The 20536-nt window shown below is 47.5% G+C and overlaps 9 protein-coding genes across 9 annotated transcripts; 3 read left to right on the top strand and 6 right to left on the bottom strand.

Moving 5' to 3' along the window:
* Positions 1-247: 247 nt before the first annotated feature.
* Positions 248-1270, bottom strand: N7503_009847 (uncharacterized protein; the record flags this gene model as incomplete). Its single annotated transcript, XM_057069393.1, has 4 exons — positions 248-516; positions 575-614; positions 672-782; positions 833-1270. The coding sequence occupies 4 exons, from the start codon at positions 1268-1270 to the stop codon at positions 248-250; spliced, it is 858 nt and encodes a 285-aa protein (XP_056916004.1).
* An 870-nt stretch (positions 1271-2140) lies between these two features.
* Positions 2141-3734, top strand: N7503_009846 (uncharacterized protein; the record flags this gene model as incomplete). The annotated part of the gene is made up of 4 exons (XM_057069392.1): positions 2141-2322; positions 2378-2494; positions 2557-3115; positions 3186-3734. The coding sequence occupies 4 exons, from the start codon at positions 2141-2143 to the stop codon at positions 3732-3734; spliced, it is 1407 nt and encodes a 468-aa protein (XP_056916003.1).
* Positions 3735-5937: 2203 nt separating this feature from the next.
* N7503_009845 (PaaI family thioesterase) lies at positions 5938-6573 on the top strand (the record flags this gene model as incomplete). The annotated part of the gene is made up of 1 exon (XM_057069391.1): positions 5938-6573. One exon carries the CDS (start codon positions 5938-5940, stop codon positions 6571-6573), a length of 636 nt encoding a protein of 211 aa, XP_056916002.1.
* A 240-nt stretch (positions 6574-6813) lies between these two features.
* On the bottom strand, positions 6814-7113 carry N7503_009844 (uncharacterized protein; the record flags this gene model as incomplete). The annotated part of the gene is made up of 2 exons (XM_057069390.1): positions 6814-7006; positions 7064-7113. 2 exons carry the CDS (start codon positions 7111-7113, stop codon positions 6814-6816), a joined length of 243 nt encoding a protein of 80 aa, XP_056916001.1.
* A 398-nt stretch (positions 7114-7511) lies between these two features.
* N7503_009843 (uncharacterized protein) lies at positions 7512-8342 on the bottom strand (the record flags this gene model as incomplete). The annotated part of the gene is made up of 1 exon (XM_057069389.1): positions 7512-8342. One exon carries the CDS (start codon positions 8340-8342, stop codon positions 7512-7514), a length of 831 nt encoding a protein of 276 aa, XP_056916000.1.
* Positions 8343-9229: 887 nt separating this feature from the next.
* Positions 9230-10762, bottom strand: N7503_009842 (flavin-containing monooxygenase; the record flags this gene model as incomplete). Its single annotated transcript, XM_057069388.1, has 2 exons — positions 9230-10530; positions 10594-10762. The coding sequence occupies 2 exons, from the start codon at positions 10760-10762 to the stop codon at positions 9230-9232; spliced, it is 1470 nt and encodes a 489-aa protein (XP_056915999.1).
* Positions 10763-13043: 2281 nt separating this feature from the next.
* On the top strand, positions 13044-15545 carry N7503_009841 (Zn(II)2Cys6 transcription factor domain-containing protein; the record flags this gene model as incomplete). Its single annotated transcript, XM_057069387.1, has 2 exons — positions 13044-15284; positions 15336-15545. 2 exons carry the CDS (start codon positions 13044-13046, stop codon positions 15543-15545), a joined length of 2451 nt encoding a protein of 816 aa, XP_056915998.1.
* A 426-nt stretch (positions 15546-15971) lies between these two features.
* N7503_009840 (saccharopine dehydrogenase family protein) lies at positions 15972-17327 on the bottom strand (the record flags this gene model as incomplete). Its single annotated transcript, XM_057069386.1, has 1 exon — positions 15972-17327. One exon carries the CDS (start codon positions 17325-17327, stop codon positions 15972-15974), a length of 1356 nt encoding a protein of 451 aa, XP_056915997.1.
* Positions 17328-19150: 1823 nt separating this feature from the next.
* Positions 19151-20452, bottom strand: N7503_009839 (flavin monoamine oxidase family protein; the record flags this gene model as incomplete). Its single annotated transcript, XM_057069385.1, has 1 exon — positions 19151-20452. The coding sequence occupies one exon, from the start codon at positions 20450-20452 to the stop codon at positions 19151-19153; it is 1302 nt and encodes a 433-aa protein (XP_056915996.1).
* Positions 20453-20536: the final 84 nt, after the last annotated feature.

Here is a 20536-nt window from a genome sequence, read left to right as displayed (position 1 = left end):
GAGCAGTTGATGGGGAAGTTGAGCTTGCCAATTCCCGAGGCTCGCTGAGATAACGGGCCCGCGGACAACCCAGTGGATCCCGCGGGAGCCAAGACCGAATCTACGACACGCGATCCCCAATTCAACTTTGACTTGAATTTGGGGCAAAAACCCACAGTGTATAATCTGACATACAATCCCAGGATCTACAACAATTCAAATAAACCATAACGCCAATGATTGCCACTTTCCGGCTCATGCAACTCGTTCACCATGCGCCGACAATGCCGGCAATCGGAATGTCGATGCCGCTTGTATATGAGCTAGCATCGCTGAGGAGGTATACGTAGGCACCACCCAGCTCACGCGGGTCAGCCAGACGAGGCATACCGCCGTAGTACTGCATCTTCAAGTCCCAATCCGGCGCAGTCTCAACGTAGTATGTCATTGCGGTACGAACGAAACCGGGGGAGATGCTGTTGACGCGGATGCCGTGCTTGCTCCACTCCATGGCGAGGGTGTGGCACATGTTGCGAACTAAAAGAGAAAGTCGGTTAGAGTGGTTTGAAAATGGGGTTTGGCTTTATAAACTTACCAGCAGCTTTTGTTGCTCCGTATGGCGCAGAAGGAGCGGCCTTTAAGTGTAACATGTTAGAATCAATTCGTCATTAATCGTCACGGTGTAAACTCACTCGGTTGGGACGGTAAGAGGTCATGCTGGAAGTCATTACAATTGAGCCCTTGATCCCGAGCTCGATGAACTTGCGAGCAGCAATCTGAGCACAGAAGTAGGCGCCATAAACCTAGAATTAGTTAGCACAAGCTATCCGAGTCTATGTCTTGAGACACTTACATTAAGGTTAAACAACTTCTCCAGCTCGGAGCGATCGAATTTAAGAGCAGGCTGGTGCTTGGTCATACCCGCATTGGCTACAAGACCATCGATACGACCAGTCTCTTCAACAACCTGGTTGATCGCCTTCTCCACGCTCTCTTCAGAGGTGACATCTGTCTGGATAAACTTGAAGTTGGGGTAGCGCTTCTGCAGAGCTGCAAAATCCTCGCCAGGCTCCATTAGATCAAGAGAGTATACCATCTTCGCCGAATTGGCGAGGCACACCTCTGCAATACCCAGACCAATACCGCGGTTGGCACCAGTGATGGCAACAACCTTCTGACCCAGGGTAATTTGCCAGTTGAAGTCGTTTTCTGGCATAGTGCTGAGGTAGGGAGTAGGAGTCTCGGCCTTGACGGCATCGGACGTAGAGTTCTCGGTAGCTACGGGAGGCATGATGGCGTTGTGTGGAATAGGAGATGGTCAAATGAAAATCGGTAAGTAATGCCGGAGGAGAAGATGCAATGCGAAGATTTTTCGACCGATATATGTGGCATGACCCAGCTTTAATAGAAAGTCTTGGAGTATGATCAGCTCCCCGCATGCCAAATAAAAAACCCCTCCACCCCTCCATCTACAGACAGGCTGATGTTTACCCCGGGCTCGGAAGTATGCTTCGCATCGAGGCTCGGGTCGAGGCGCTGGTGGTTTAGGCTTGCCGAACTGATCTGACGTCATTTTACTGGTTTTACGCGAGACCTAAGAATGCCAACTGCATGATAGGTCTCAGTGAATGTCAAAAACGCTCCTCACTTTAATTGTCAGTGGGCTCGTCTGGTTCATTGATCATGTGTGTGTCTGTTCGTACTCGTTTCGGAGACATCCCGCACCGACAAAGGTCGAAACGGGGTACGTGCACTTGTAGAAAACTGTGTAGGCACAGCATGTACCATGGTGCATTACAGAATTTGGAGCCCTTGCGAAGAAGGAGCTCTCGTATTGGCTGACACGAGTCCCACGCGGGTGCCTCGAGACGAGACGAGCGGCTCGCCAATAACGATAGAGTTTGTGGGGGCGCCGCATGGCTTCGTGAATTGCGGAGGTGGATCCTATCAAGCCCAGTCTATTACCGGATCAGGGATGTCGTATGGGATGATGGATGGCCAAGTAGATTGCCGTCATCGTTAACAGCGAAATACGGCAGAACGATCGTCAGCCGTCGACGTACAAGGAGACATAAATATCCTGTTCGAGAAATTCGACATGCTTGCTCCCATGCAGGATAGGCGTCTTCGTTAATTACTGTTCTAATCTGCTCCATTCAATATGGAATCGTTTGACTTTGAAGATACATCTGGAAAGGAGATCTCTGCTGATGAGATTGAACATGCAGTAGGGGATGAGACATGGTCACCTGAGGAGGAGAAGGCACTGATCAGAAAGATTGATCTGATGCTGCTACCGGTGATATGGGTTATGTACCTGTTGTCCTACATGGACCGTACAAAGTGAGTCGGACAGCCATGTTATTTTAGAAGTGTCTGCTCACAATGCCTCTCTTAGCATTGCCAATGCAAAGGTATCCGGAATGGATGAGGATCTGAACTTGAACTCGAACCAATACTCAGTTGCTCTGGTGGTCTACTTTGTAGGATACGTGGTATTTGAAGTGCCTAGCAAGTGAGTCACCTGGCTCCCCTAAACTGCCTCCAGCAGTCCACTAATCACAGAATTTCCGATAGCCTTGTTTTGGCCCGCACCCGGCCTTCGATTTTTCTCCCTACAATCATGATTGTCTGGGGCATCCTCACCTGTCTCATGTCCGTCATCAAAAGCTACACACACCTTATAGTCCTTCGGATCCTCGTTGGAAGTGCTGAGGCCGGATTTGCACCTGGTGTTCTCCTAGTTCTATCATCGTGGTACAAGCGCACTGAGCAGTCCAAGCGCTTCGGTGTGTACATCTCGGCTGCCGTCCTGTCGGGTGCGTTTGGTAGCCTCATTGCTGCAGGCATTATGGATGGGCTAGAGGGCGCCCATGGTCTTCGTGGCTGGCGGTGGTTGTTTATTGTTGAGGGCGCTGCTACCATTGGATGTGCTTTGATTGCCCTGTTCATTCTTCCAGACTTCCCTGCTACCTCGAGAGGTCTATCTGAGCGTGAAAGGCATGTGGCTGTGGCTCGGTTGGCGACCGAAAATGTGACCGCAGTGACCGAAGATACTGCCCTGTTGAGCAATTGGGGTGCTGTCAAGGTTGCTGTGAGAGATTGGCGGACTTGGGTCTTTGTTGTTGGATACATGGTAGGTTTCTCTGGTGTCTGCTCCCTATCTCTTTGTTTGCTCATATAAACTAATATTTCTACTTCACTAGGTTATCGTCGGATCCAGCACCCTAACCTACTTCTACCCAACCCTCGTCAAGGGTCTCTTCGGGGATGCTTCTACTTATAAGATTAATCTTCTCACCGTCCCAATATATGGCGCAGCTTTTGTTGCCACTGGCATCACATCATATTTCAGCGACAAATTGCCAGACTGGCGAGGGCTGATCATCGCCTGCTGGTTGACTTTTTCTCTCGCATGCTCGATCATTGTGTGTGCAGTCTACAACTACACAGCCAGATACGTTCTACTGGTCTTGATGGCATGTGGTCTCTGGGCTACCAATGGAGGTACACTGGCATATGCATCATCAGCGTTTGCTGGCATGCACCCGCAAGCTCGAGGTGTCAGCTTGGCCTTGGTGAATGCGATGGGAAACCTGGCGCAGATTTATGGATCGTATCTGTTCCCGGACTCTGATAGCCCCAAGTACATTATGGGCTTCTCAGTAATTTCTGCAATGCTTGCGCTGGGAGTGGTTGTGTTCGGTGCCCTGCATATCTGGTTCCGCCGTCGCTCAAAATCACCCATTGACTAATGGTTTTGGAATGTCTATGAGTCTGATTTTCGTTTAGTTACAGTGTACATTGAATTTATTCCACGGCCAGTGAATATACTTGAGTGGTGGGTTGTAAAATCCTGAAGCACAGATAATCGTTACGCTACAGTTAGTTGCCCTTAAGTTTCGTCGCTTTGATCACAGCTTCCATATTCCGCGGCAACTTTGAGAGATATGGCGCTACATTCGCATGTTACTTCGCCTCTTAAGGCAGATACGAGACATGAAATCAAGGCGGTTGACTTCTTCTGTTTCTCAGTCGATCACCTGATAGCGGAGTAGATTAGGGACTGAGACATCCAGGCGTGGATTTGAGCTTTCTCAAAACTCTTGCGCAACAGCCATTGCAACTATCATTTTCCTCGGCGAATAAGACTCTGGGTTCCAGGCCAGAGTGATGAACGGCAATATCGGGAATGACATGATTGGCCAGACAAAAATAGGTATCTCAGATACAGGGGTACTAAATAGTCAACGGCTTTATTACAATCCGAAACACTAAACCAAGCATGCCTTCGTCCGTTGCGTACGACCAATTCTCTTGATTGCAAAAAGAGGAAAGGAGCACTTAGTGAGATACGTCCTGAAACTTGGAAATCATAGAAGCGGAACACAATATAGGATCTACACGATCCCTCGACGTTATTTTCAATTACTTTCAAGACACTTCAACGTGGTATCTACAAAATCAAATTACCTAGACTCCGCACGAAGGATACCTATCTGTAAATCTAGCCTAGATCCAGTAGCAGCAGCGCAACACGGGTATGTCTACTGAATAGAGTATCGTAATGGGAATGAGTATAGTGGAGCTTCTAGGCTAAGCTTTATGCTTAGGATCCGGTGGATGCGTCTCTATAGCAGAAGAACCTTTAGTGGCTTGAGGTCCCTAGTCTTTTAGGAAGAGTTTTAGATGGAATACAAGCAATGCGATAGCCCAAGGATTTAATTAAGCTAAGTGGCTCGTTATATAAACAGATGCTCTTCTCTTCTAACAAAGAGCGCACTCTAGCAGGAGAACGAAGGGCCGGAAGGACTGTTGATTTGAGCTTGACATACATCGAGGTTCATTCAATACTATAGAATAAGAATTCAGAGCAGCCAGCTATAGGTGTGTCACACACCTCTTATCTTTAGCACATTAAAAAGCCCTACAAGAATTGCTTTTAAGAAGAGAAACCGCATTGCTCTTGAAAGATTCTATGGTAAGGAGAATTGAAAATCTGTCTTCTAAGTCTCGAGGGGCATATTAAGGTAGTCTTTTCGGTTGCCTGGTCGCTAGATGGAAGCCGACTTGCATCAGCGTCTCTTAATGGCATAGCCCGCGTGTGGGATCTAGCCACCGGCCAGAGCGCGTTTACCTTTAAGCAATTGACGTCGAGAGAGAATCTAGAATAAGGACCCAAGTTGTATCCCGAAATCATGCCTATTGCTTACATCATTCCCAAATTCTTCTCCACATCACTCGTGATGAGCGCCCAATAGACCTGTGTCTGCCAACCTGAACAACGTGAATCGCTGCCTTGGGCAACTTCGTCGATCCAAATATTTACTTCTAAGCCATCCGCGCAGAGGCGCTGAGAAATCTCCTTGAAACCTCTTTGACGGCAACGGAAGAGCCCACATTCTTACGGAGTATGATGCCGGCAATAGCGACTCCGGCTGAGGATGCTCTCGTGAAGCCAGGAAGTAAGAGCGAACCCGAGGCCTTAGAACCTAAACGACTGTTTGGCGCCCCGTCGCAGATGGAACACAGTCCCTCTTTAGATGCACCACAAAGTTGGGTTTGAGATTTTGGTCGGAGTTTCAATGTGACAAATATTCAGTGACAGAATGCACGGAATACCGATTGGCATCATCGTCATTGGGAAAATAGACCTGGTCATTTTTTGGTTGGTATCTTTGTTCGGCGTAGGAACTAGTGGTATACTCTATTCCAAATCGTATAGGCGTATATCGTTTTATTAGATGTTGAATAGACTCATAAACATTTCGGGTCCGCCGCTCGGGGTCCGGTAGCGGAAGCCACATGTTGGAACCGCGGCTGTTCGGCAAACAGACTTACGGCCGTATAATTAGTTAACATCTTGTAACCTTGGTGAATATTGCTACTTCCTACGCCAAATTGGACATATCGACCTAACTTGACGGGCTATCTTCTTTGACAACATCTCAAACAATTATGTACAAACATACATATCGGGAGCTGATTAGCAAGCTCCAAGTCTCTCAGGAAGATGTCGACTTCTTCGCCAAGATGCCTTTTGTCCGCCCTTACTTGAATATATCCAGTTCCTACCAGCCGGTACCTTTCGTCACAAGGTATGACAAAGGAGACTCATCCGACAAATTTTTCAATAAAGCGATTCACTCGAACGACACTATTCCACGAGTCTTAGCTTTCATGCGAACAGGATATGCCCTAAAAAGCCCACCAACTGATAACGAGGGCTCTGACCAATCACAAAGTCCGGAGGAACCCCATTTTGTTACCTTTTGCCAACTTGAATCGGGGTTGAGTGGCTACATCAACACTCTCCACGGAGGAGTTCTGGCAGCCTTGTTCGACGAGACACTGGGTCTTTGCGCCGAGACCTACCGCGTTTTCGTCTCAGAAGAACAGGAGAGTTTACTTACGGCTAGACTCGAGGTGTCCTACCATGCACCCGTGCCTATTCCCGGTGTATTTGTCATCAAAACATGGGTGAAGAAGAAGGAAGATAGGAAATGGTTCCTCGAGGCACAGCTTCTCGATCAAGAAGATTCCCTGAAAGCGACCGCAAAATCTCTCTACATCCGGCTACGATCTCCGTTATAGAAATGGCCATCCAATGGCTCTTCCAATAATTAAACTTGATCAGTCATCTTTCCTTCTCCTTCTCAGTTGTAGGATGCAGGATCATAGAAATAGTCACCCGGCTGGGACTTTGCTCCATAAACACTGGGGATTGTGATCAGCCCTTGAGTAAGATGGTGTTGATTAAATCACCCGAAAAGACAAAGCCCGTTGGACTTCCATTGTCGCGAAGGGCAGCCTTATTTAAGTCATGAAATTCACTCAAATCCATCTATCACGGGACACTAAAAGCCTCGTGGCTAGATAGAAGCCACCAGAAAGAACCAGAGAAATCCTCGTAAACAACTGCATTGGGACATAACCAGTTCCACCCTCGTCACTGAGAAGCTGTCCAGCAATCGGACCAGTACCTAAAACTGCAAACGATACAATCGTGATACCGATCCCTTTTGGACTATGTTGTTTTCCAAACCAAAATATTTGAGTCGAAGAGAGGGATCATGTCACTTACCGTTCCAAGACCCAATCACCTCTGGTGCCGGTGCCAGAAGAGATAAACATGGTGAAAATATGGCTTGAAGAGCTCCGGACAAAATGCCGTATACTACAGCCCACGCAATGGTGCCTGCAACTTGATGTGCCCCAATCCACGCGAAGCCTACCATCCCGCATGCAAAAGTGGTCAATGTGAGAGAATTATAGAAGCCCCACCCGGAGTCGGCAATCATTCCCAATGCATAACATCCCAAAAACGCACCGCCGTTCAAGATCGCTGCAGTATAAAAAGCGAGGCTCTCAGAGGCGCCGTATTGCATTGCATAGGAAGTGATATAAAACTGTGATTTAAAGTAAGCTCGTTAGTCAGGCCAAGGACACTTCATGTATACATGCCACTTACCCACGGGATATAACTCCCCAGATTCATGATCATCATCCCGATGATGAACATGATAGTCCTTTTATCGGTAAAATACTTTCTCACGGGCAGCGCGTCGAATTTCGAGGTTCGTGGAAACCGCGGCCGAACTAATAGGGTCGGCGGCAATCATCAAACCCAGCTGCATGAAACCAATGATGCGCAGCGTCCAGCCCAATGACATTCCATCATGGGTGAGGAGCGCATCTGTCATTACAGGCCAGATGATTCCTGATTCCGAGAGATGAAGATTAGCCATGGAGACAGAAGTACAGCAATTGTGCAAAATGGCCAGATACATACCTCCCACGTTTTGACCCGACATGACAGCACCAACAACAAAACCGCGTCTTTTCAGAAACCATCGGGACTGAATTGCCAGCGCTGGTGTGAATATCAAGCCCATTCCTAATACCTCGCAAAATCCCTGGGATAACAGGAACTGATAGTACTTCGTCGAAATAGAAGCCATCATGGTGCCAAGAACCAAAAAGAAAGTTCCCACCCCAAGGGGCACGCTTGGTTCATACCTGTCAGACAACCTGCCGGCGTAGATTCCAAAGGCAAAGCAGCCCCAGAGCTGCACACTGCCAATCCAGGCAATATCGGAAGGGTTTGTTGAGGACAGCGTCGATGTAACGTAGTAGCTCTGGAATATAGAGCCACCGCTCATGAAACCGATGCTGGGAATGAATGCCAAAAACCCACCAAGAGCGGTGCGCCAAGCGTTGATACCACCATCTGGAAAATATACTTCATCTTGGATGGCAAGATCTGAACAGCTTCCGTTCGTCTCATTGTCGTTACGGGCCAACTTTAGATCTTGACTATTTGCAAGAGACTGGTCGACCTGCTCACTCTTGTAGGCGGCCATTACTTTGGTTGATTTCAGAAAAAACTGCAATAGCAAAGGATTGGGTTATACCTAACCATAATCTTTGGACTCTAACTATGGTTTAAATGTTGAAGTCAATGAGGGGCATATATTGACCAACACATTACGAGACTTGCGTCGCTCAGAAGTCAATATACAGCCAATAAATCCAAATACTTGTTGAGATAGGACTCGGACCTACGAGATAGCCATATGACGGCGAATAAGAAATGATAAGAAATGAAAAGCCTCGTGTGTTGAATATCGATGGGATCATTCACCCCGCAATTGGCGATAGTATACTTCTTTAACTTGACTTCCGCGGGTCACAGGGTTGCTTTATCATGTCCTTGTGATGACTGGACATTAAAGCCGCGGTTCCTCGGAGCCGCGGGTCCGACGATTGGACTTTCTGCATCGCGCCGGCCGGTTAAATCTACCCGCTCCATTGAGTTCTAGGCCAAACCGAGCTGTTCTGCCGAGGAGTACCTTCGCATGATAACGTGGTATTTAATTGGAATTAGCAAGTTCTCTCTAAAAGTTGGTTATTGAGCTGCGAGGCTGATCGTAAACTCCAACAAGCTCAGAATACTAGCTAGATTCTAAGGTACTGATAATGTGAGGGGCTATATTGGCATATGGTTTATTATTGGATCAGTCTCAATCCATCGAGGACATCACTTTTACGCCGATCTTTTTGCAGATTCTGAAAGCACGAAGTCAGATAACTGCCGTAAAGACCTATCAGAAAGCACATGGAGCTACCTGCTGATGATCTTGCAATACTCAAAAGAAAAGCTTATGTGAAATGCTGATATGATGAGAACGATGAACCGTCTATCTATAGATGTTACCGTAATTTTGCCTTGATAGGTCCGTGACGAGGCCTATCTCAACCACTCCATGCCTTTCTTGATATCGCCCCATCGCGCGATTGCTAGATCCCTCCAATAGTACGAACGCGGCTGCCACGGAGCCGTAGATGCAGTCTTAGGAAACACATCTCCCCCTTTCTTCACATAGGTTGCAGATAATGCCAAAAATGGACGTTCTTCTAAGTGCTTCCTCTCTTCCGCGGTCATTCGCGGCACAATTACCGATAAGCCATGTTTCCTCATCCGGTTCAGCAAACGACACGCTAAATTTGCCGTTGAGTCTGTGCCCAGTGTCCAGCTTGCGTTGGTGTATCCGATTGACAGCACTAAGTTAGGCAGACCTTCCACCATGGCAGTCCGCCAAGTAAAGTTGTCCGATAATCTATACGGCTCGCCGTCGACAGTAATGGCGATACCGCCTGCCAAGCGTAGCTTGAGCCCAGTCGCTGTCACGATGATGTCGGGATGGAGCTCTTTTCCAGAGGCGAGGGTTATGCTAGACGCAGTAATCGTTTCAATTATACCGGTATGAATGCTTGCTTTTCCGCTCCGAATTGCGGCGTAAAAATCGCCGTTAGGACAAAGACACAAGCGCTGATCCCACGGATTATAAGAAGGCACAAAGTCTGGCTCTAGGCTCATGCCTGGGGGCAAAAGTTTGGCTGTTCCACTGAGGAAGAAAGACTTGGCTAAACGAGGGAAATGATGGCACATCGACACCATGAATAATGAGAAAAGGATCCATTTAAGACGTATGATTCGATGTGCCATAAAACTAGGCAGTATCTTCAAAACAATGGCTTCAAAAACTCCTAGGGTGGGAAGGGACGCGATGTAAGTTGGTGAGCGCTGGAGCATGGTTACGTGCGCAGCACTTGTGGCGAGGGAGGGAAGTAGTGTGATAGCGGTAGCACCAGATCCGATAACAACAACCCGTTTATCGGCGTAGTCGAGATCATCAGGCCAAAACTGGGGGTGAACGACCTTGCCTTGGAAATTGTGTATCCCAGGAATGTCCGCGGGTAGAGGTTCCTCGTAGTCATAGTAGCCTGTGCCAAGGAAGATGAAACGAGACCTCAAAGACATCTTTTCCGTGTCATTGACGGTAATTTCACAATCCCACATATTAGGCGAGGATGACCAATTCAACTTGTTCACCTTGTGGCGAAAGCGTATCTTCTTATCGATGCCCTCTTGGGCGGCCGAGTCTTCAAGGTACTGGCGAATGATAGAGCCATGAACAATGGAATTCTTCCCTGTCCAAGGGCGCCACGCAAAACTGAACGTATAGAGGTCTGAGTCTGATCTAAAACCTGTGTTTTATAAAGTCAGGAAAAACGTTCAAATGTGATGTGTATGAGGATGGCAGGGCTCACCCGGATACTGAAATAAGCTCCAAGTCCCTCCAATTTCGTGTCGGCCATCGAGGATACAGTAACTGAGCTCTGGGTTTCGCTCTTGCATACGGTATGCGAAATTAATGCCAGATATGCCTGCACCAATAATGATGACATCGAAATCTGGCATTTTCTTGTGCGCAGCCATCGTGACGTAGCTGACTTGGGCGTTTTCGTGTGGACGTTTTGTTATGTAGCTTGCGATCTTAGGTTTCTATGTTCATAGAAGTCAATGCAAGATTAACAAGTCCCTCCGTAATTTATGAGATTTATATTGATACCTCCCACTGCCAACGGCAATTTTGACTGGTGAATGCTCGGATCCGCGGAGCCGCGAAACAGCCGACAAGGTTCAGTCAGAAGCGGAATTACCCCAAGCATATCACCAAAAGACCTCTGGTCCAAATTGGAAACAAGCAGCAGTAAATTTGGGTTTATGTCCAAGTAGACTGATATACCCCTCCGTACGTGGTTTGGTCCTGGCCATGAGATTACTTTTGCCCGCAGCCCATGTGTTGATCTTGGCCTATTTGAACGCCCCAAGCCAAAAACCCTAGCACTCTTCTAATTAAATCTGGCTGAAAGGGATACAAAATACGCAGCGAAAGTGAAGGCGCACATCATTTGAATGTCTTCGCAGGATTGAAATACATTACATGTTCTGCTATTCAGAATGGACCTAGGCCTGACAAATCCTTTCTTGAGCAAAGATAGACTTCCATTTCAATTGAACTTCAATGACCGTATTTTGAAATTAAATCCAACAATCTCAGTAAAACATGAATTGAGTACGAAGTCACGCATTCCTGGCTCCTAGAGCTGCGTGGTTGGTTTACAATGTTCGTGCAAGTCTTATATCCTGGAGAAAAGCGATGCAAGGCCCGCCTCCGCGCCCATGGTTTCCTTTCCTGCCAGCCGCTTCTTTGGTGGTCAAATAGACGTCTGGTAGCCACTGTGGCTTTGGATCTCCCAAGGCCATACGAGAAATAGCCTAGACAGATAATCAAGCCTGGCACATGCCATATCCATTGAAGTCGGCTGCGACCCATTGACCGCCCTCAACGTTCCTTTCACTCACGGAGGCTGGCAATTTTCTCATAATCGGGAGTTGATCAGCGGTCATACTAAGAATTTCACACCAGATCTGCTGAATCGCAGTAGCGGAAGATAAGGTGTCATTTGTTATGGGTTAGTCCGGCTCTCGTTGGTATCATGGGAAGCAGGGTGGTAAGGTTCCCCACGGAGTCCGCACTGACGACTAGGTTGTCAGAGGACAAAGAGGCGTCCAGCCTGTGAGTATCTCCTACAAAGAAAAGATCACCGGTCCCGGCATTTGCTGCATTCAGTCAAACAATGCGGAGTTCTGAAGATGCTGATATCCAGCAACGTATCAATGCTATACGGTCAGAACTTTCGACTACTGAGGTTCATTGGGTGGTAACTCACCTTATGGTGAATAATCTCCCAAATCCGCTACCTGGTTATCCGCAGCAACAGGATAATGATAGCGCAGGTTGAGGCAACTAGAATCGTTTTGTGGGTAATCTTGAACAGCCTCGCATAGGTACCATCATCATCGTGATACCGAGAATCCGAAAGATTTGAGTGTGGATTTGTTTGCTCTCTATTTAATACATTGAATTTTCAATTCGAGAATCATGGAACCTGAATATAACACATCAAGATACTGAATTTAGCATCTTCCCACTTTGAGCTAATTTCTCGCTATAACAACTACCAAAATAGTAGCCCTGGAAAGAAGGATAGAAGAGCAAGAACGTAGCGCATACTGACAAAGCCATGACTTTACGGTGATTTACAGTGAATGATTGCAGGTACGTACACAATGCAAAGTCTGCAGAGCTATGTCATAATATGGACAAATTGTGCCTGGTGGGGCTTTGGGAGATAAGGAAAGAGAGTGAGAGGTGAAGCTGATTTTGAACACTACGAGCAAGCCTTTTCCCCTATACAAATAGACCCAAAGGTTCTCATATTCATCCTCTCTGCTATAATTTGACAATGAAAATGTCCTGCCGCGTTCAATAGTGGCATTTAGAGAAGCGAATTCTTAGCATGTTGTCGAAATGCGAGACCACCCCGCAAACCCGTCAACCACAGTTTCGTGGATTGCTTGAACTCAATTTGAACCGCAATTGCCCTTGCCACAGAAATTCGTCCAAAGGATCAGTGGCATGTTTAATCCGGGACCCGCGGATTCCGGGAGCCGTAATCGGAGCCCCACATTTTCTATATCATGGGCCAGGTAGGCGTCCACTTAGCGAGCACGTCCTTCATGGCCTTCGCGTGAAGGCGAAACGCGTCCTTTTCTTTTTCCAGTTCAGTGACCACATTACGGCTGGAAACCCATTTCATCGCCTTTTGTATACCAGCAAACTCGGATACTGCTTTATATGGACCTCGGCAGTATGGCGTTTGCCAACTTAAATGGCTATCCCAATGGTTCTGACGTGGCTGGTGATGAGAATCATGACTATAACGATGTTCTGGGCGCTTTTTCACGTCAGGATCACTTTTCATATTCTTACCCTTTTGGCCGCATTGGATATTCCGGGACATTTGCGCTGCCCTCTGCTTCCGACGGAGGTCTGTTCTTGACCTACTCGGGCCCCATGGCTGATGAAGCAGAGCCAGTGCAATTGAATGATGAGGTCTTCAATCCATCAGATCCCTTACGTCTTTCACAGGGGGCTGATATGCCCAAGTCCCCTGACACCCAAACCGACCAAAAGGCCAAGGAAAGGTCCTGTCCAGCCACACAGAACCCAACACCTGCGAGCACTCGGAGACAACACAGACCTCGAAGACAGAATTGCTCGTGCGATCCATGCCGTTCAGCGAAAAGGGCCTGCGATTTGCCTCCCAATGTCACCCTCTCAAACAACATTCCTTTATCACCTTGTTCCATGTGCGAATTACGGGGCACTGTTTGCACAGTTGCATGGCGGGCGAGCAAGAAGTCTTCCTTTAAAACCAAGAAGTCTACGTCTTCTGCTAAGAGTCATTTTAACGACCATGACACTGATGTTATCAACGACGATGGTTTCTCGCCTACCACTGCAACAAGTCTGTCAAGCCATGACTGTACTCTAGTTCACCGTACGATGGCTTCCCAGATATGCTCTCAGAAGTTAGGGGTATATTTTGACATTTTTGATATTCCATTGTCGAGAATTCTTTCAGAGAAATGCGTGCCTCCTTGTTACTCTCTGGGCATCGCTGCCTTAACACCACTGAGACACAATACACAACTAGCCGCACGATTCAACCAAACTGAATTGGGCATCATGGATTCTTGGGAAATGGGAACATTTTCAAGGCAGCCAACTTCTGCTACGTCACGTCTATTTCTTACAGCTAGCATTCTTGATTTGCTGTTTCAGCGTCCAGATTCTCGTTCTGGATATGGGCGATTATCGCGCGATGTTGCCTTGACTGAAACGCACAAGTGGGTTGCCATTGCGGCCGGGTCACAATTTAATATCAACGACAATGGCTCCGAGAACGAAGAAAAAATTGTCCAGCAAGCAAGAGATATGGCATATGCTACATGGTCCAAGGCGAAACAAATGGTGTTCGAGAACATTGCAGCAAGCAAATCCTTCCGTCTAGGATTGTCGCTTCTCCTCTTTGGAACAATATTGCCACCTACTGGGATGGATCGGAGCCGTGATTTCAAAGAGGACGCTGCTTATACATTGCAAGAAGGCATTCGTCGACTAAATATACTATGCGCCGAGGCTCGGACTTGTCTTCAAGGTAGTGATACCCGCTCTAGTATTATTACGCCCTTGATGGGCCTGCATCCGCCCGTGAAAGAGCAGTGTCTATTTCAAAGCCTGTCCCTAGAAGCTCTTGATAACGTTTTAGAGCTGATCAGAGCTTTTGAATGGCTTGTTGAGATGTCACGAGGCGTAGCAATCGCCCTTGTCCCATTTCCAAGTTTTCTCATTGCACCGCATTTTGATAACTCCAGTGCCGGGAATGCTCATTTGGAAGAGGGAATAGCTCAGGATTTGAACGTCAAAAGCGTGGATAATGTACAGAATCCGAGACCAGTAGATGGTGCCATTATTGCGCGGATCGAGGGAGTGGCCGAGCCAGTGACAGTGCTTTGGACTCAAGGCTCCGCGGAGCAACTTATACAGAGTGCTTTGCTCGAATCAGCGTCTTTCGTGGTCTTAATGTGGAAATCACTTGCTCGCTTGACTATAGAGACTCAAAACGTGGACACCGGTCAAGTCAACTATACAGAGATTCACCAGCATTTTAAAAGGATGATATTGCTCGTTGATCTATGGAGAACGACCTTTGGCAAGATTGACTATGACTCGGCTATGAGACTGCAGCTATCCAAACCCGATATAAGGCGTTGTGTGATTTTCTGCGCTACTGATGGCGACCTAGCTGTCCTTCTCTTTTATGAGCTTTCTTTTCATCTCCAGAGTCATCTTGCGAACCAGCCACTATCGTCAGGAAATTGCCTCCGCGAAAAACTAGAGCTAACCAAAAACTACCGGGATAGCCAGCGAATCACAAGCGCTATGCAAATCTCCTATCTCGCTTCAACGAACCATGGAGTCTCAAGCCCTGGCTTCCAAGGAAAACATGGACTTAAGGCAAACATCGAAGACATTCGGGCGCACCCTGTAAGTGCAACTAGCTTTTGAATCGGCTTTTATTCACACTGAGAACTACAGCATCCTACTATGGTGGTGCGGGCATACCAACTAGCCGCTAAGGGATTGGCACAAGAGATTCAGAGCTCCGTTTCGGCGGTAGATATAGAACGGATTTCAGACCTGTCTGCCGCTCTCCAAAGTTGTCTGCGGGAGCTGCAGGGATTGCAAAGTGCAATCGTTATGTATCCAACCACAGGAGGGGGTGATGAGAGTTTAGAATCCTATTGAACTCAGCGGATCGCTAATTTTATATGTCAGGGCAGGCGTAATGATAGTAATAGGATAGAAAACAACGACAGCTATTGAGCACCCAACGTCCACCGAAATTGAATTCATCTTATGTTAGAGATTTTCTATGCCAGATAGCTATCGAATTAAAGGTCAATAGGAAAGGGTTTTAAGGAAGGTTCAAAAAGAGATATGCTGCATAATTCTCTTGTGGAATGTTGCCGCGGAAGTAAAGAAACCTTTACACACCTTTAACAAAACGCCAATGAGCAATCACAAAACGTACCGTGTCTGCTGGGACTAATGTTTATAACGACTGTTTTTCATTCTCTCATTTTGCCAATAAGATTTATACATGAGCTTTATCGAAGGACTCGGGAGTGAATTTAAAATATAATCCTATTCATGTATCCATGTGGAAAGCGCTTAGATGCTCTCAATAATCTCATCCTTAGGGACTCCAACGCGCTTCAAGGCACTGTAGAATACCTCAGGCTTAGCCCAGTCCTCCGGGCAGAAAACGCCACTACGCTTGTGGCCGTCCTCTAGTGCCATCAACATGAAGGCAGCAGTTGAGGTGCCAGTGATCGTACCCATACTTTGACACAAGTAGGAGTCTTTGCCGTTTTTTGGATTGCGCTTCGTGATCACCGTCGGAACACCACCGCGCATACCAATGGCCCTCACAAGTGTGTTGCCTCTGTTCTCGACTTTCGTTCCAGTTGCTACGTTCGTGATGTAAGTCACAACCTCAGTAACGGTGCATTCTCCATTCCAAATTTGCTCAATCATTCCCCACAGAGCATATCGTAGAGGGCCGACAACGTGGCTGATTAAGCAGTAAAGCTCCTTGAGGGTGATATCGCCTCCGCGGAGCTGTTCTTTCAGAGCCCCAAAGGCTTCACCCAAAGTACCCAATCCGCCTTTCAGCGGTGGATTGGTTGCCATATTATAAAGAAACTCGACGGCTTCGTCCATTGACAATGCTTTTGCGCGAACAGCAGAGCCAAGTCCTCGAGCGATACCATTGACTGGCTTGGGATCTAACGAGCCGAAGCACTGAATGCGAGTGGCATTCGGGAAAGCGCGCGGGAGTGTCACTGGCTCTGGGTGAGCAGTTTCATGCAAAAGTCTCTCTCCATCATCGGTATACATTGGTGCGTAAGTGGTTCCGACCCAAGACTCCTTCACCGTCGGCTTTGAATCCACCCACGTCAAGCATGGGCCAGCAGCAATATGCATCAAATGATAAAGCACGGCTTTTCCGACACTAGTCTCATCACCGACAAGCCAGCAAATATCAATGCTATCCACCGAGTCGAGTTCACTGGCGGCGTCGATGGCCATGACGTTGCTCAGACCGGGCGAGTCACCGCAGCCGATATAGACAGGCACACCCGCTTTTCTGGCTTCTTCAGTGAGAGCAAGAGCTGCTTGAGTGCTTTCAACATCGTCATCAAAATCAAGGTACGGGACTTGGGCCTTAATGCATGCCTTGACGACGGGATGAGAGGTTTTGGAATACGGTCCTGCGCCCAGCACAACCAGTCTAGCACCGCTGATTAGATTGGCAAGGGCAGCGTCATCAAATAGATTGAGCTTCTGAGTCTTTGCCTGACCAGGAGGAAGCTTGGCGGCAAGGGATTCGATGACGGCGGTGTTGAGATCGGCAAGAATAAGCTGGGCGTTGCTGGCTTTGGCAAACCGTTCGACAGCGATTCGACACATCTCACCCGCAGCACCGATGAAGACGACGGGTTTGGAATCAGTGGAGTTGACCATATTGGCAAATTGTTTGAAGAGGAGTATTGTGTCCTTGAGGATGTTATGAAAACTCCACCACTAGGGGTCTCGCTCGTTAATTTATAGTGTAGTGTGACCTCAAAAGACCGTGAGGAAATCTCTCTGCCGGAGACGCATCAACCCATCAAACGTCATTCACATGAGTAGAATGTATGGCTCAATATTAGCTGTTATCCGAGATCTCTGATGGCGGCTCCGGGTTGCGTTCCGTATGTGAATCTTACCTTATCCCCCAGGCTCAGCGCCCGCGGTCCCGCGGAACCGTTGCAACGAGACCGTATTTCGCCCACATTAGAATACAATAGGGTAATGATTGGATTATACAAGATTTTCGCTTCTTGTTGCTGGCTAGCTTTTTGTTTTTGAAGATGATGGAATATTCCCGCGCAATATTGTGTGCCACATGCTTTTTGTTCACTATCTCGATATGTCCATTTTCCCCAGGTGCAGTTGTCTCGAAAAAACATGGATCCTCGGAACATAGAATATTAGATGCGACATAATTGCTTCAAGTTCAAATGGTAAATGAGAAGCGGCCAATATCGAGCATCGTTGCTCATATCCACAGCATGCCAAGATTAGGCGAAATGCACAATTCACTACCCTACTTCTTCATGAGTACATGATTAGAGTACTTTTAAGCCCTTGTAGCTCCTACAGGTGCCTAATAAACTTAATCGATAGCCCTGATATGCGTTTTCGCATCAGCGAGGTTAATACTGTCCTGAATTTCTTCTGTAAGCTCTTTGGCGGCTAGCTTGTATGCTTGTATCACCATTGTAGGGCGCTACAAGTTATATTTAGTTTATGAAAAGCACAACTTGGATAGCGGACCTGAATATAAAACACAAGATGAGCCATAGAGCCTTATTCCTGTAGCAACTTGATTTGATAGGCCTTTGCCTCAACCCGCGTAATAATGGTATCGTCTACTTATTTCCGTTTCCTCTTATTCTCGGCCGGCTTAATCACGTTCCTTTAAGCTATCGTCTCTACCAGACTAGTACCGCTGACTTTAAAATTATTGATAGACGGTGTAAAAGTAGCCTTTAGCGTGGGAAAAGGGCGATCGGTACTGATGGTGATATCTTAAAGAGCCATCCAAAAGCTATAGGACATTTTACGGCTTTCGCTGGATAAGCTTTGCAACAAGTATAGCTAATCTTTAGGGCGGACAAAAGTCGATTTCAGATGTGCTGGACAGTTAACTAGTCGCCGAGTTACGGAGAACATGCGGAAATCCTACCCTGCCATGGCGTCAAGTATAAACTAGCTGAGCCTGAAGTAACTAGACTGCGGGGTTGAGTTCCACGTACGGATCCGCGGGTCCGCGTCCGCGGTTCCCGAGTCAACCAGAATTCGCTGTAAACTGAAGAATTCGGGGCATTTTGAGTTTAAATGAGTTCAGGCATTTCTAAACATCGGAAATGTTGTCAGACTTTTCTCGTGGTGGTTTCTTGAGTAATTGTGGGGGTACGGTGGGGGGATCGGGACACGGGTGGATCCACCGTCCGACATTATCTCTTGTTCGGTACACAACCACAAATGTTTTATAGTTTTTTATCGCGCGTAATATCAATGATTACCGTCCTCGCAACGTTCAGAATCACTCATCATTTGTAATAGTAATTAGTTATACGTTAAATTCCATGGCGGCAGAGTCTGTCGACTGCAAGGTCAGATTTCCGGAGAAGGGATGATGAAATAATAACATCTAGATATAGATCCTACTTCATTCACTGAATCAGATGTCGACTTCGAAGAAGACAAATAAAATACAACATTGTGAGGGTAGCTAGCTACTAAAAGCTGTTCTTGGCCAACCTGAAAGAGACATTACTAGCTGCCTGTGCGCCGCTTGACATAGCACCCTCAATAGAGCCCGGTTCACTGTCAGAAATATCACCTCCTGCGAACTGAATATTGCCATGTGGCTTTCTGAGATCCACTGCTCCAGTCGTGAAAAATCCAGGTCGATTCATCATCCAGCCTCCTTTGGCAAATTCATCGGTCGCCCAACTATGGTATGCAATATCGACCACCTCAATTCCAGGGATAAACATTCGGAGTACATCTTGCACTCCCTGCGAATCTTTGGCACGAATTTCAGCATCATCGCAGCACATGCAAAAAATGAGGGTATCTCCATTGACGTATCTCTCTGTTCTCAAAGCATTGAGCGGAGATTTGCCGGCCGGTGCAGTGATAGAAAAGGGCTCAATCTCACCCCGGATCCGGATCCATATCTTTCCAGCCATGGTTGGATTCTTCTTTGCGATCATCGATCGTGCCACGGGGGGTAGACTTGGTGAAATGTGCACGTCACCAATGGTGTTCAGAGGGAGCGCAACGATTGTCGAACGAGCACGGATCGTTTGGCCATCTCGAGTGCTAATCGTAACTTGGGAGCCTTCATCGATGATGGAGGTTACTGGAGTCGAAAGGCATATCTTGGCGGTTGTCTCAGACAGAATAGAGTCGATAAGACCCTTGGTGCCGCCTTGAATGCTCCAGCTACCAGCTGTCTCGAAAAAGGCTCCAAAATTACCAAAATACGTGGCCGCAGATTGGAGCAGCTGGGCAATGCCATGATCTTTGTAGGAATGTACCACGCCAGACAATGCCCCTTCCAACACAGCACGCTCATATGAAGATAGATTCAACGAATTGATGCGGTCCTCAATTGTCTCCTTTTCAATATCAGCGTTGTTGATTGCAGTGTGGTCAAAAGGCATCGGGAATCGAGCCCGGCTGTCTGCAAACATTCTTTCTAAGAGCGGAGACACAATGCCAGAGAAGTCTTCGGCGCTGCCAGAGTGCACGACTCCATCGGCAAGCCAGTAATGCCGGCACACCTCTATCGGAGGGTTCACGAGAATTCCATGGCGCCGGAGCTCATTCCAAATGTGGGGTTGCGTCCAGTGTACAAAGGCCCCTCCCAACTCGAGGACGTCGCCACAAGCGCTATCCATATACGTTCGTCCTCCCACTCTATCACGGGCCTCTAACAAGACCACCTTGTGGCCTTTCGCGCTGAGGTCGCGCGCGGCAATGATCCCGGCCATACCGGCCCCAATGACTGCCACATCTAATAGTTCGTCCATTCTGATAGTATGGAGTGGTGTTGTCGGTATAAACGGGAATTGTGATGGAAGATTTGGTGCAAAGTTTCCAACTCAAGGCAAAGA

This window comes from Penicillium pulvis (assembly GCF_028828015.1).
Source record: "Penicillium pulvis strain IBT 33274 chromosome Unknown scaffold_8_segment0_segment0, whole genome shotgun sequence".
NCBI lineage: Eukaryota > Fungi > Ascomycota > Eurotiomycetes > Eurotiales > Aspergillaceae > Penicillium > Penicillium pulvis.
This window is presented reverse-complemented; position numbering and strand designations above follow the sequence as displayed.